General features: G+C 48.2%; 2 protein-coding genes across 2 annotated transcripts; both read right to left on the bottom strand.

The window, feature by feature from the left end:
- Positions 1-310: 310 nt before the first annotated feature.
- LOC137965012 (NADH-ubiquinone oxidoreductase chain 1) lies at positions 311-2,414 on the bottom strand. Its single transcript, XM_068811419.1, has one exon. The coding sequence runs from the start codon at positions 2,409-2,411 to the stop codon at positions 2,022-2,024; it is 390 nt and encodes a 129-aa protein (XP_068667520.1). The 5' UTR covers positions 2,412-2,414; the 3' UTR covers positions 311-2,021.
- A 2,685-nt stretch (positions 2,415-5,099) lies between these two features.
- LOC137965011 (cytochrome c oxidase subunit 2) lies at positions 5,100-11,794 on the bottom strand. Its single transcript, XM_068811418.1, has 2 exons — positions 9,429-11,794; positions 5,100-8,138 (listed from the first exon to the last, which is right to left on the bottom strand). The coding sequence occupies exons 1-2, from the start codon at positions 9,814-9,816 to the stop codon at positions 7,687-7,689; spliced, it is 840 nt and encodes a 279-aa protein (XP_068667519.1). The 5' UTR covers positions 9,817-11,794; the 3' UTR covers positions 5,100-7,686.
- Positions 11,795-13,940: the final 2,146 nt, after the last annotated feature.

The following is a 13,940-nucleotide window of genomic DNA, read 5'->3' on the forward strand; positions in this document are numbered from 1 at the left end:
AGAGAGAGACTCTAACTGAGCTTCCATTTTCTCGAACCTGGCCTGAGCTACTGGAGAAGCGTCGGCCATGTCCATTTGTTCGTTTTGGTCAAGGGGCTCATGTGAGTCTGAGTTGGACATTTCCTCGGTAGACAAAGCCCCTACCTGGCCTGGCGCGCCAAAAACTTTTATGTAGAAAGACGAATTCGTATGAAAGTCCTTTATGTATTGTTTACATTACATCTGCTCCGCCTGGTCGAAAAGCCAGACCAAAAGTGAATATAGCGCAAGGGGCCCACCCGCCCCACCCCCCTTGCCCCCCTCACTCCCGAAGGAATGAGAGGGCCCTTCTGAAAGAGGAAAAAGTAGAAATTCAAATGTTCGATTGGATGACTGACCCCCTTCCTTACCTTTTTTTATGGGAAGGGTGGGTTGGTTATATACTTTGATGCGCGTTCCTTCTTCGAACCTTTTAGTATGTATTGCCCCCTAACTATAGATCAGATCCACCGGACGAGAAACTCAATTCCGCACTGCTGCAGAGTCGTCGGACTTATCCACCAAGGGATTCGTGGAATTTCAGTTTGTGGATTGCGTTGGGGGAAATCCACCAAAGCTAGGCAGATAGCCAGACCCCTTTCCCGCTGCTAAGGGAGAGCAAGAAAGAAAAGCAAATTCTTCTTTTTTAACACGCGCCCCCTTACGGTATGCGGGTACTAAGAGTCCTCTCACTTCCTTACAGCGGACATCATCCGACTGGGAAAGGCCGGTATCAACAACGAAAAAGAGAAATTGAAACAACAACTAACTATGGCTCTTGGCCCAGACTACGTCCTAGACGTAGGGGAGATCGGAGCAACAGGGAACGCCTAGATGACGACGCCACGCCCGTCCTGGGCTGCAGTAAGTAGATCGAGAGGTCGTTCCGCCCCTTGTCCCCGAAGATGGGTAATATGTTCTCATACAAAGTAGCTCCAATCTGACCTAGCTGGCGAGCGATCCCAGTCCGCGGCAGAGAACAAGACAGCAAGCGAGCGTACCTTTGTTCGCTTCTTCTCCACCAAGCACGGAAGTTTAAGGATAACTGTAGGTTGGTGGCTTCCTAAGGAAACTCCGATTCGATCCGCCCCCCGGCAGGGGGGCATCTACCTAATCCCGATTACAAGGAGAGGTTCACCATGATGGGGGGGTAAGGTACTTCTTTTTTTTCCGTTCAGGAAAGAATTAAATGCATAGGGGACCATCCTTTTTGATTTTGCGGCATGCTCCTCAGATTTACGGATTCGCAGGGGGCTGTTCGCCCTACTTAGTTGACTGACAATGACAAAGGCTTGCGAAACTAAGTAGCGCCTTAAGAATTGAATCTGAAGTAGTCTATCAGTGGTGCGAATCGCCCGTTTGAAGTGGCGAAGGTTATACCTTAGAAAGTCAGCGAACTGCGGTTCTTCTATGTAGGGTGTTCCCCCGTTACTCTCCTAACGTCGAGCTAAGTTACTTCGTCACCTTTGCGTAGCGTAGTAGAATGAAGGCTACGCACCGACGCTCTCTTATCTATTAGCCTAAGCGTCTTCGCTAACTCGCTCGCCTACTATACTAAACCCTACTATACTAAGGTAGGCTAGGCTAACTCAGCCGCTTACTTCTACTAATGTAGGGCTGATTGATAGCACCTTTTCCTTTTTGAATAAGCCATTCTCATTATCTTTATAAAGTGAAGTAGGCGAACCTATGGGTCCTTAGTAGCGTTGACAAAGAAGAACAGCCAGTTAAAAGACAGCTATCTCTCTATAGAGGCCAGCTTGACAAGCTACCTTTCCTCTTGATCTGAGGTGCGAAGAGAAAGATCTCTTAGGACTTCCACTTCTCGATCCCGGCCCGGAAAAGTGACCGACCAGGGCCCTATTGATGAATGAAAGAAAGGGTTTATGAGCCCTAGCCCTGTAAGCCCACACCTGTGTAGAGTAGATCGTTCAACACCTGCGGCACAAACCCATTTTTGACCTATTGGTCCTAGTATCATAGGCGACCGAACGGCCGCCCCCCTAATTACTAGACCGACCTGCTATAATAATTCCATAAACACCTAGCGAAGATATGGCAAACAAATATAGTAGCCCTATGTTCGGATCCGACAATACAAGACCATAATCAAAAGGTACAACGGCCCGAGCGACCAGACTTAACATAAATGTAACCACAGGAGCCATTCTAAAAAGGGAGAAATTTGCACTACTTGGTGAAATAGGTTCTTTTAGAATCAATTTCGAACCATCTGCTAGAGGTTGTAACAATCCGAACGAACCCACAACATCAGGACCCTTTCGACGTTGCACAAAAGCCATTACTTTACGTTCAGCTAGCACTAAAAAGGCTACTCCTAGTAGAAGTGGTAGAATTATGCTAAGTATTTCCGCTGGAACTGCAATGTACATTTTAGATTTTCTATTCACTCATGACCGAGAAAATCATGGGCGGCCCAATCACGATATTGACCGCTGCTCCTTTTCTCGAATCATGAGTGAATTCCGTCCGGATCCAGCAATCAAACTCAAGCGCGTTAGCGCAACGCGCGCTAGGCGAGGGTTGGTGCGGCAAATAGGGCCGTTGCTTGTTGGATTTTGGCCTTGATAATGTTGCTTGGATAAAAACTTACGGAAAGAGCAGTCGGCCCCGCGAGGCGAGCAGTACACACAAGCGGCGAGGTAGGCGATCTCTTTCACCTCTATTGATAACACAAACTACAAATAGGGAGCCCGCCCGCCCCTCCCCTGGTCGCAAACACGGCCGACCGGGAGGCGTTCGAATCCGAGATTTGGTCTGTCGTCCTCCTCATTATAGTCCTCCTAGAATCAATAGCATTTCGTCGGAATACATCCTGTCTTTTCACCTTAGTAGTCCTATGCATAGTCAGTACTATAGCCCCAATCATGGCTACTAATAAAATAGGACTAGGAACCAAAAACCAGACGAAATAGTAGGTATAAAGTAAATTGCCCAATGTTTCCAAATTAGTCCAACTTCGTACCTTTCCGGCATAAACCGTATATCTCAGAGAGGTCGTCTTTCTGTGGGTTGGTAGTAATGGAATGGTTTCATTATCTAAAATGAAGAACATTTCCCACCAAAGGATCAGTCCAATAATACCACTCACTGGTAAATAGCGCAATACTTCTTCGTGAGTCTCCGCTATTTGAATATTGAACATCATAACAGAGAATAGGAATGAAGCGGCAATAGCTCCTATATGAACTACTGGGGAGATCATAGCGGAGAAGTCGAGACCTAACAAAAGAAGTAAACCTGAAGTGTCGCGAAAGACTAGGATGGAAAACGAAACGGAATGTACCGGATTTTTAGCACGTACAACCATCAAACCAGAGACCAAAGCAGGGCTCGACGAAACAGAAAGTATCATGGTACGTCGTCCTTCCCTGAAATGGAACTTTCATGCTGGAGCAAGAACTTGCATGAAAGTCGATCTATTACGACCAGCGCGGTTGTTCGTATTTCATTTTCTTCTTCCAAGCCCAGCCCTTCTTAGAAAGCACTCACTGAGTTACTTACGGAATCTAAAATCTCTCTCGACGCCGAGAATGATTTATGTGTCCAGGTCGATCAGAGGTTCGGCTTGCTTCTCCCCCACCTTTTTTGCGTTCTGGGGCCCGTAATATAATGAGTACCCTTTCTTCCACCTCCGAAGGATGGAGGGGGTATACAGCGAAAGAAGCGTCGAAGGGCGGTCCTCCTTATCTTATCCAGCAAAACACGTCCATAGAAAAGAAAATCAGGCTCGGCAAAGACGACATTTTATAGGGATAGTTTCTTTTAATCCATGCCTTCAGCATGCTTTTTGAAGCGCACACGCCCCTACTAGCGCACAAGCCCTAAGGCACTTGCTGCCCGCGGCCTCTGCAGCAACTGCTGCTTCCCTCTCCCTTACTACGGAGCAGCTTTAGGATATAGCGGAGAGTTGGGGGGCGCTCGTCGTCTTGATCATCAATGATCCATTTAGTCATTAGACTAACATCGACATAGTTGATTTGATGACTGCCCCCTCGTATCTCTCTTTGACTGCATCCTAAATCTGTTGGATTAGGTCCAATTTCATTTTTCTTCTTCGATTCTCGCTCCTACTGGGCAGAGTACTCAAAATATCTTCCATGATATCCGGAGTACTCCCCCAATTTAGTTTGGGCTATCCCCGGTAGCAGCCTCGGCGGACCAAAGTCACGCCAAGGCTGCTCGGGATTGGCCCCCCAGCGGGAAGCGGGTGAGCGGTATGAGCCGCCCCGGCTGGAGCCGGTTCCTGAGCCGCCAGGGGCAACCATTGCCTGTATAAGGCCGCCTCGTTTTCAGCAAGAGATCCGGGGGACAAGTTCCCCCGAGCGCCCCCCCGGGGGGCCAGCCTCACTCAATTCGAGATCGAGAGAATCATCCGCGCAATACGCGACAGGGATTATGTCAAATAAAGAAAGTCAGAAAATGTTTGAAAATAACAAACATAAATGAAAGTCAAAAGAGGTACAAATCAAAAGACCGAAAAACATTATATTTACAATCAAATGAAATTTCTAAATGAGAATTCAAGAATGAAATTCAATGAATGAAAGAATTTGTGAAAGAATGAAATGTAAATTCATTCAATTTCTAAATGATAATGAATTTCTGAAAGAATGAAATGTAAATTCATTCAATTTCTAAATGATAATGAATTTCTTCAATGAGAATGAAAGAAAGAAAACGTATAAATTCTCTTAGAAAGAAAGAAAACATCTGTTTTCTTATTATAAATTAAAAAAGAAAAAAGAAAAAATGTTCTATTACTATTATAAGAGTAGTTTTTTCTAATTTAGAAACCAGCATCTATCTTTCAGCAACTGAACGGGAAGATCTTTGATCAATTAAGGTTATAGGTCTGCTTACGCTTACCTTAGGTAAGCGTAAGCATTGGACCTCCCAACAACAACCCCCATTTTTCTTTCCCATAGCATAGGTCCCTGACGGCTATTCGAAAAGCAACAGGGGGGCTTTTCGCCTTTTGTTGTTAAGAAGGCTGTCTCATGGACCGGTCGCCTTTGGTACTTTTGTAGTCAATTTAGTTCAGTAGCGCCTAAATAAGAAAAATAGGGCTATAAGTAGGCCGTTTGCTATTGCTATAAGGGCTGCTCGCCTTTTTACGGCTTGGCTTCGCTATCGCTCCTATGTAGGGGGCGGCAACTAAAGAGGTATTCCTACCATACCTGAATGCCTACAGACTAGAAGCTTCGCCAGAAGCAAGCAAGACGAGGAAGCGAAGCTTCTACGACAAGGCTCGTTCCGTGCTTGACTTACGAGCTCGTGTAGTAAGGCCTCGCCCTTACACGCTTATGGGGGCTTATGCACTCCACTCGCAGTCTACTAAACGGGCGTTAGAGCGAATTGAGCGAGCGAGCGAAGCCTTCAATTTAGTAGCTTCCCCCCTTTTCCCTCACTCTCAAATTGGATTTCCGCTTAAGCTTCCCCGGTTTGGGGGATTAATTTAATTGATTGGATACCCGAGAACCATAATCTTTAAAAGGAACAGCTTCTACGACGATAGATAGGGGTCAGGTTTAGCATCTATGCCCCCTGCCCTCCAAACAGTATGGGAGCCTTTCAGCTCGTACTGCTCACACTCCTAGATCTTCACGGCACCTCCTCCACCATAGTGTGAGCTGGGAGCAGCTCCGAAAAGCTAGGCCTACTTCAAAATTAGCTTTCAAGTCAACAACAACACCACGAAAAAAGTACAGTTGCCCACTGATCTGGGTGAAATCCAATCCCTTCGCTTCGCGCCAGGCTTGGAAGCTGCAAGCTACGGCTGCTGAAAAGCCCCATTGCTGTAAGGGCGCTCAAGCCGACGGGCTTTCGCACACTTCTAGCGCACAAGCCCCAAGTAGTAATAGGCGCCGTAGGCTCTCTGTATACTAGGGGCGGAGCACAAAGTAGTAATAGGCGCCGTAGGCTCTCTGTATACTAGGGGCGGAGCACCAAGTAGTAATAGGCGCCGTAGGCTCTCTGTATACTAGGGGCGGAGCACAAAGTAGTAATAGGCGCCGTAGGCTCTCTGTATACTAGGGGCGGAGCACCAAGTAGTAATAGGCGCCGTAGGCTCTCTGTATACAAGGGGCGGAGCACCAAGTAGTAATAGGCGCCGTAGGCTCTCTGTATACAAGGGGCTTGTGCGCTTCAAAAAGTGCCCCTCTTACGTAAAGGTGCTCCGCCCCTTGTAGTAAGAGAGCCTACGGCGCCTCTTGCTACAAGGGGCGTGTGCGCTAGATGCAGCAGCGAGCGCATCCGCGCTCCGCTCACTTGCTTCGTAGCGCGCTAGCTAGCTACTCTTCCGTTTATCTCACCTTTTTCAGATGTCCACCCCGAACCGAAGGGGCGGAGGGCGCACAAGCCCTTCTCCGCTCCTTTCCTGAGCGTTTCACACTAAGCTCTTCGATCCTGCCCTGCGCCTCTCTAGGCTTCGCTATCACTCATGACTGGTATTTTGATCTCTCTATGTAGTGGTCGGCCTTCTAGAAGCTTCGCCAGAAGCGACTAGTCGCTTCCCGAATTCTCTGTACTATAGTATGGTCTAGTCTTTCCAATGCCTCCTTCCTTGCCGCCAACGCACGCTACTAGGAGAGTCAGCAAGCTACCTTGCTTGCATTCTATTCTATAAGCGAAGCGACTTGTCGAGTCTACGAAGCTTCGTAGTTGCTTCCCCCCTTCGCCTCGCCATGCCACTAGATCCATAATGACCGGCGAGTCGGAACATGTACGAATATAACCACGCGGAGCGCCGGGCCGGCCTATCGAAGAAAGAGATCATTGAGCCTATTTAGCCGTACCTCCGGGCTAGGAATCGCAAGAATGGAGAAGTCCTCTATTGAATTGAATGGGGTGGGAAAGACAGGTTCGGAAATGGCCGGATTAGCAGGAGGGAGGGCGGCCCCACCCTGAAACAAAGGTGTACGTACATAAAAAAAGAGGCTGGTTATGTCCGTCTCCTTCCCATCTATCTTGACCGGGAAGAGGGGGGAGGCTCTTGCAGAAGCCCTGCCCGCCCTTCTCTATTTTGAGGGATCCCTCATATTGATGATTTCAGGCTTCCCGGACTCGTTACAGACGGCTAGGAACAAGAAGAGGGTCAGTAGTCTCTGCCGTCTCTGCCGTTGCAGGTCCTTCTCCTTCCGCTGAGACGGCCCTCTTTTTGGTTTTGTTTGTTCACCGCGGCACGAAATCATGAAGAAGCTGGAAGAACTCTGAAAGAGAGTGGCGCCTAGCCGTTGAGAGCGTCTGTTGTCTTTGTAGAGGAAGAGTACGATCTTGGACTGGCCCCCTTCGCATGACCTAGAAAGAAAAAGGGGTCCGTGCTACTATAAGGCCTCTAAACTCCTCCCTCAGGACACTGTTGCGTTGCCATGGGGACGGGGTTGCCCCGACTTCCATAGGTCCTTGGTTCGACCTCCTAATGAGAATTGAGGTCCTTGCGCGGGCGTCTCATCCCTCAGACTTGCTTGCTCTGTATGGAGTGCCCCGTGGTTCCTCGAGTGCCAGCCGCAGAGAGGAATGCCATCAACTAGGGCGCTATTGGCCACTAACCACTCGCTCGCCGGCCGCTCGGGCTCCGCGTTTCAAGTTCGTTATCCTAACCGTCTCCTCTGCTCACCGGGAGCCTGGCCCCTTCTTCTATCTTATCTACTGCCTTGCTCCTCGGCTCCCTACTGCTCCAGCCGCTCGCTGTAATAGCTTGCTTCTCGGGTTGCTCGCACCCCGGGTGGTGCGGCTGAGCCAGAGTGGGCTCAGCAGTCGGCCTATGTATCCGGGCGCACGCGTAGAGGCATGATTAGTTCCACGAATCTCACTGCACTGACCATAGTAAACTCCTTCTCGTTGTACCGAAATTGAGGTCTGATTTGAACGACCAGGTACAGCATCACATTTGACACCTGAGGAAGGTACAGCCCAACTATGAGGTACATCAGCAGGTGTTACAATCATACGTAGATGAGTTTTGGCTGGTACAACCACTCTATTGTCCACTTCTAATAAACGTGATTGACCCAATTCTGGATCATCTTCTGGAATCGTATAACTGTCAAAAGTGAGTGACTGTTCATCGGAACTGTTATAGTCCGAATACTCATAAGGTTGGGTCGACGCCCGCCTCCCCCCAAACTGTACTTGCAAGTTTCCCCGCAAAAAGCTCTCCACGCCTACTCTTAGAAAGAGCACTATTCTTCTTTAGTTAGGTACCCCTCTATCACGTCAGACCCCGGTGGAATCGAAGGCCCTACAGACAACAGGGGACCGTTTCTCGCCCAGCCCTACCTACTTCAGTGAAGCTGGAACCTGCAAGCCCCTGTGAGCGGAGCGCGGATGCGCTCGCTGCTGCATCTAGCGCACAAGCCGCCGGGCACTCGTAGCCCGCGGGCTAAGCCCTAAGGCAGCAAGTGCCCGGCGGCTTGTGCGCTAGTATGGCGTGTGCGAAAGTCAAGCCCCATTGCAGTAAGGGCGCGCTAACGCGCGTACTCATCTTTTTTCATAAAAAGCAAAAAGTCATTCAGACCGATAACGTCTCGAGTAGAATTGTCCAGTCTTGCCCCGGAGTCACGGTAGACCCTATTGAATGACAAAGGATAGACTAGACTGGACCACATTTACCAATGAATCCAGAGATTTATCCGACATGGATCGATGTATCTCCAGAAAAGAAAAGAGATATAGGTATATGTCTTTCTTTCGAAAGAGAAATCTTGAAAATTCTTAATAGATAATAAAAAGAATCAAGAAAGAGTCCATATCCTATATAGATCATAGGATCACTCTATGAATAGGTCAATTCTCTGTGACCTCCCACCGTTCACGACATCCCTTGCTTCTCTTCTCACTGCGAACGGCTCCTCGGTGGAGGAGTAGAAGCGCTGGTCCCCTTCGGTCAAGTGCTTTGCCTGCTGTTACCTACCGTAGGACCTCCGTCCCCGAAGCGAAGAAAGAGGAGCAGGAACAACAGGTTGTCCTCTCCCGGCCCAGTAGTTCCGCAACTACTACCGTGGTTGTTGCCAACGGGGATCCCCCATTCCGAAAGGTGACGGGGCCGGCCGTGAGGTCCAAAGTTGTATGCCACTGCTGTGGTGCCGATAGATTGACTACTTCAGCGCCGTTATCGGACATTGCAGGCTGAGCATCTATTTCTCGTATCTCGCTCCACACCGATAAGAGGGATGTGTACCTCCAGCAACAACAAGAATGGAACCATAGGCTCCTATGCTGGGAGCATCTCGGGGTATAGGTCTAACCACCCCAACTCCCCGTTTCTGGCATGCTATAGTTCTTATAGTCTCTCGACGGCGGGAATGGGAGATTACCGGTAAGCCAGATGCTTCGCGAACCACCGGTACATTTCGTTGCACTTTAATCACCCTCGTGAAGAGGCGCACTCCGATACCATTGATGTCCAATAGCTTTGATAGTAATGGCTGGATCTACTACTACCTCGTCCATTGAGTATAACAGAGCAAATGATGGTATAGCAATGAACATCGGGATGATACTAGGAAAGATGGTCCGAATAATCTCTATAGTAGTTCCATGAACAATCCGAAGCGGGATTGGATTAGTTTGATAGTCGAAATGCCATAAAGTGCGAACCAACATCCGTGATACGAAAACCAAAATCAGAATGAGGAAGAATAGGATATCGTGATGCAAGTCAATTATTCCTTGCATCATAGGTGTAGCTGCGTCTTGAGATCCTAATTGCCATGGTTCCGCAGCATCACAAGGAGCGATTGTGAGGATGAGGAATAGCCATTCATGAACAATCATTTGGTTTGGTGCATTCAAAGACTGCTCTGCTCCCTAAAGAGAAAATCAAAAAGAGAGAGAAATTTCATTAATTCAATTTCTATGTAGCAATGAAATTTCTTATAGCTCAGGAAGACTTGTTGGAAATCGCCGGTTGGGTTGGTCCGACCAAGAAAGAAAAGGGGATGCACCCTTTCGAACCATGTCTCTCGGAGAAGCTTTTTCACGACTCTCTCCTCGAGGTATGGTTTGAGTCCTGGTTAAAACTCAGTTAGAAAAGAGAGAAATTCTTCCTCGGGTGAGAGGAGGCAGCTAACTCACTCCAATGCCTTCCGAGAGGCGGTGCACGTGGGAGCGAGGAAGAATAGAGATCTCGTTCTTTTCTTTCTTTTTTCTTGCATCTTCCCCCTTCCTGGCATAGACACCAGCTCTTCTTCGATGAGAAAGATGCACCCTGGCGATGAGAGAAACCGCTCTTGAAACTAGTATAGATCTGCTTTATATATGACATAAAGAATGGAATTTCATCCACGTTCGAATTGACATCAATAGCCAAGCGAACGAACTACCGCGACGCGAGGTCGATGTCTCTCCTTCTTCGTCTTTAGAAAGCCGATTAGTTCACAGGCGAAAGAGGAAAGGTGCTCTGCTTATCAGGCGCCTTTACGACGGGAGCGATAGCCAAGTTCTTTGTTCGCCAGACTGAGGTTACTTCCTTTCGAGAAGAGGGGTCGCGAGACCTCCTAGACGAGTGCCAAGAGACGAGTGTGTGAAGCAAACGCACATCGAAACATTGGTTCGTGTCGGGCTGTCGTTCTTTATCACAGGCGCATGATTGGATACGCGTTGCCGCCGGGATGTGACTAGCATGCGAAGGGGGGAGCCTGGATGGCAAGCGATAGTTCAAGTCAGTTGACTCTACTCTACGATGCATCGAGGTCTCGTATCTACCGAGATAAAAAAAGAAAGATGCAAAGAAAAAAAGAAAAGGGGCAAGGCCTCAGTAAAGATGCTTCACCAGGCTTGATTATGCACTAGAAAGGCGAGATTCTTCTATGCAATTGCCGAGCCTTTCTCTTTTTCTCAGGCTGGACTCAACGCCTGCTAGTGTCGCGCCGACCCGATTTTCACGCTAGACCTATTATAGGATCAAACGAAGACCGAAAAAGTGAGTGACCGCCACTCGCTGACTATCTTGATGCGCAACACGACCTCGATGCGCGCTACCTTGATGCACTCGTTGTCACCGCAGACCAAGGGTGCCATGCTTTTTGATATTCTACGATGAAATTCTTCTGTCACATCTCGCACTTGTGGAGTGAAGTGCTCACGACTCAATCTGTCACATCTCGACTCGCGATATCCCACTTCACGCACTTGAGTGAAGTGCTCACGCACGGAACGATTCCCGAAGCACCTACTTCGCATCTCGCTATTGCTCTCGGAATTCGCACCTGAAACGCTCGCGAGACAAAAAACGACTTTCACACTTGACTCACACCTGCGCGTCTCGAGATTCGGATGGCGGAGCTACTTTTACACTCCGAAACCGAAAGGCGCATCTCTTTTAGCTCGCGAAGTGTACAGCGAGTGGAGGAGTGCGTAAGCACGGAACGAGGCCTTACACTGACTATGGATGACTCGCTCTTTCCGCTCGTTGCTCGCATTACCGCCGGAATTCCCGGGAGTTCAAATAGAAGGATCTCCGAGGGCTATTCTAGAACGAGATTGAACTTCTCATGGGGATTTGCCCCAACCCGCCCAACGGAAGTATGAATGGAAATCAAAGTAGTGCTTAGTCCATATGGAGGAGGTAGAGTAAGTATAATCTATTGGTGAGGAGCGTAGCATACCAAGATGCTTCTATTTATAGATTTTGATCAGAGAGAGGCTGCTGAGGTATCTAGTGGGTGCTGTTTAATCAAAATACGAGGAGAAAAAAAAACCTCTGTCTCCCTCTGGGTTGGTTTGGCGGATATGGTACCAGAGAACATATGCACCAATATGTGTTAATGGGCCGATCTCGCTCGCAGCGCTCACGCCAGCGAGCGAAGCGCGGGTGCCACTATTGCTATAAGGAGCCAAGGGGCGTGTGCGCATGGCAGCAAGTGGGCCCAAAGTAGCAATAGGGGGGCACAACGCGCACAAGCCTTAGGGCACTCTTAGCCAACGTAAGCGCACAAGCCCCAAGTAGTAATAGGCGCCGTAGGCTCTCTGTATACTAGGGGCGGAGCACCAAGTAGTAATAGGCGCCGTAGGCTCTCTTACTACAAGGGGCGGAGCACCTTTACTACAGAGGCGCCGTAGGCTCTCTTACTACAAGGGGCGGAGCACCTTTACTACAGAGGAGGCCTATTTGAGCCCTTGTAGCAATAGGGGGCTATTCAGCGCCTGCGCACACGCCCGCGGGCTAAAATAGTTCCCCTCTTACTACAAGGTGCACTTTGTGCCCCCTATGGCCTTTGGGCTTGTGCGCTAGAAGCCCGCGGGCGTGTGCGAGAGCGCTGCGCCTTCCTTCGGGACTACTTACTTACCTAAAGTTCACTTCTGACTTACCAAATAAGTTTACTGAAGGAACTAACCGTCGCATAGCTCTCTCTCTCTAAAACAAATGCCAAGAAAGAGATTCCTTGGATAAGTGGAAAAATTCGATTTTTCCTTTCATTTCTCTTTTAAGGCCTTTGTCCTACTTATAGTATCAGTCCTCCAGCCTCTCGAAACTCGTTTTTTTATTAACCAACAACACTAAAGCTTTGTTGGCACTAAATAAAAGGTTATTCAATCCACTAGTGCAACTGAAGGAATTACCTCTTCTGAACCGGAACAAGAAAGAGCTCATAACCACTTCAGTTGAGCAGCTCTCCTCAACTGAAGGCGCACCTACTGTTACTATCAGTCTAGTCTCTCTCAGGTCCAGTTTCGATCTCGAACTTACTTACTTAATAGGCCGGAAGAGAGATATTCAGAAAACCCGAATTCCTGTCTTGTCTTAAGAACCTGACTCAAAAGAGAAAAGAAAACCGGACTAAAAGAGAACAACCTTAGAGATCTCACTTTCGACGATTGAACTGCACTTTTATATCCAGATTGGAACTGGACTTGAACCTTCATATCCGGATTTCACTCCACTTGAACTTTCATATCAGGAAGGTCGACTTGCACTTGCAATATCGAATTGAACTTTCAGGAATCCTTGCTCCTGGCTCATATTCACATAGGCCACTCATAAGAATAAGACGTTCAACTCCCTCAAACACGTATAATCGAGAGACTCAGAATATCAGTGCCTTGGGTAAATGCCTACCTTCGGGAGAATCTTACCGAACGAGTTTGAAACCTGTCCTCTTCGCTTCCCAAGATATTTAGGGAAAAGGGCCTTGTCGGCCACCGCTTGCTGACGACGGAACGCATCGTCAATTAAAGGGTCCTCGCCTTGGACTTAGTTGGAAAGGTAGGTGTTCGGCATGTCCCTTGCTTGCGAACTTTTTTAGTAGGGCGGGTAGCTTTGGAGATCCCATTCCTCACGTTTACCGTTGTCCCCAGACTTCACTCTTTCAACACTTGTCTACTTTCTACATAGTCAGGCGTGTCCCTGTCCCTGTCTCCAAGTCTGTGATCCACCGATTCACTGAGTGACTCCTTCTTACCGCTGGAGTCCCTATCTCTTAAAGCCCTATCAGACTTCCTATCCATCCTGCCGATTGAAGAAAGCCTTATATGGTCTCAAACAAGCACCCAGAGCGTCGGTTTGCAAAATTCAAGATGGCCATGGTGAATGAAGCTGGATTCAGACAGAGCTCGTGTGATCATTCTTTGTTTGTTCTACGGCTTCTGGTATAGTGATTTTTTTTGTCTATGTTGATGACGAAACCTTAAGATGATATCTTGGGAATTGCATCTCTTAAGTCACACCTTCAGAAAGAGTGAAGAATGAAAGATCTTGGTGACTTGAGGTACTTTCTCGGTATTGAGGTTTCCCTCTCGTGGGTACGAGCCAACAGAAAGATGTATGCCCTTGAGTTGATTTGCTCGATTTACCGCCACATACTACTATAGGGGGAGGGTCGACACTCCCTTAGAGCTCAATGTTTTGTATTCTTCACATGAGGGAGATTTGCGACAGGATCCCACATTTTATCGGAGAC

Source organism: Aristolochia californica, unplaced genomic scaffold, assembly GCF_029961685.1.
Source record: "Aristolochia californica isolate CCGP_79_NKW_82.1479 unplaced genomic scaffold, dmAriCali1.0.hap1 SCAF_49, whole genome shotgun sequence".
In the NCBI taxonomy this organism is placed as follows: domain Eukaryota; kingdom Viridiplantae; phylum Streptophyta; class Magnoliopsida; order Piperales; family Aristolochiaceae; genus Aristolochia; species Aristolochia californica.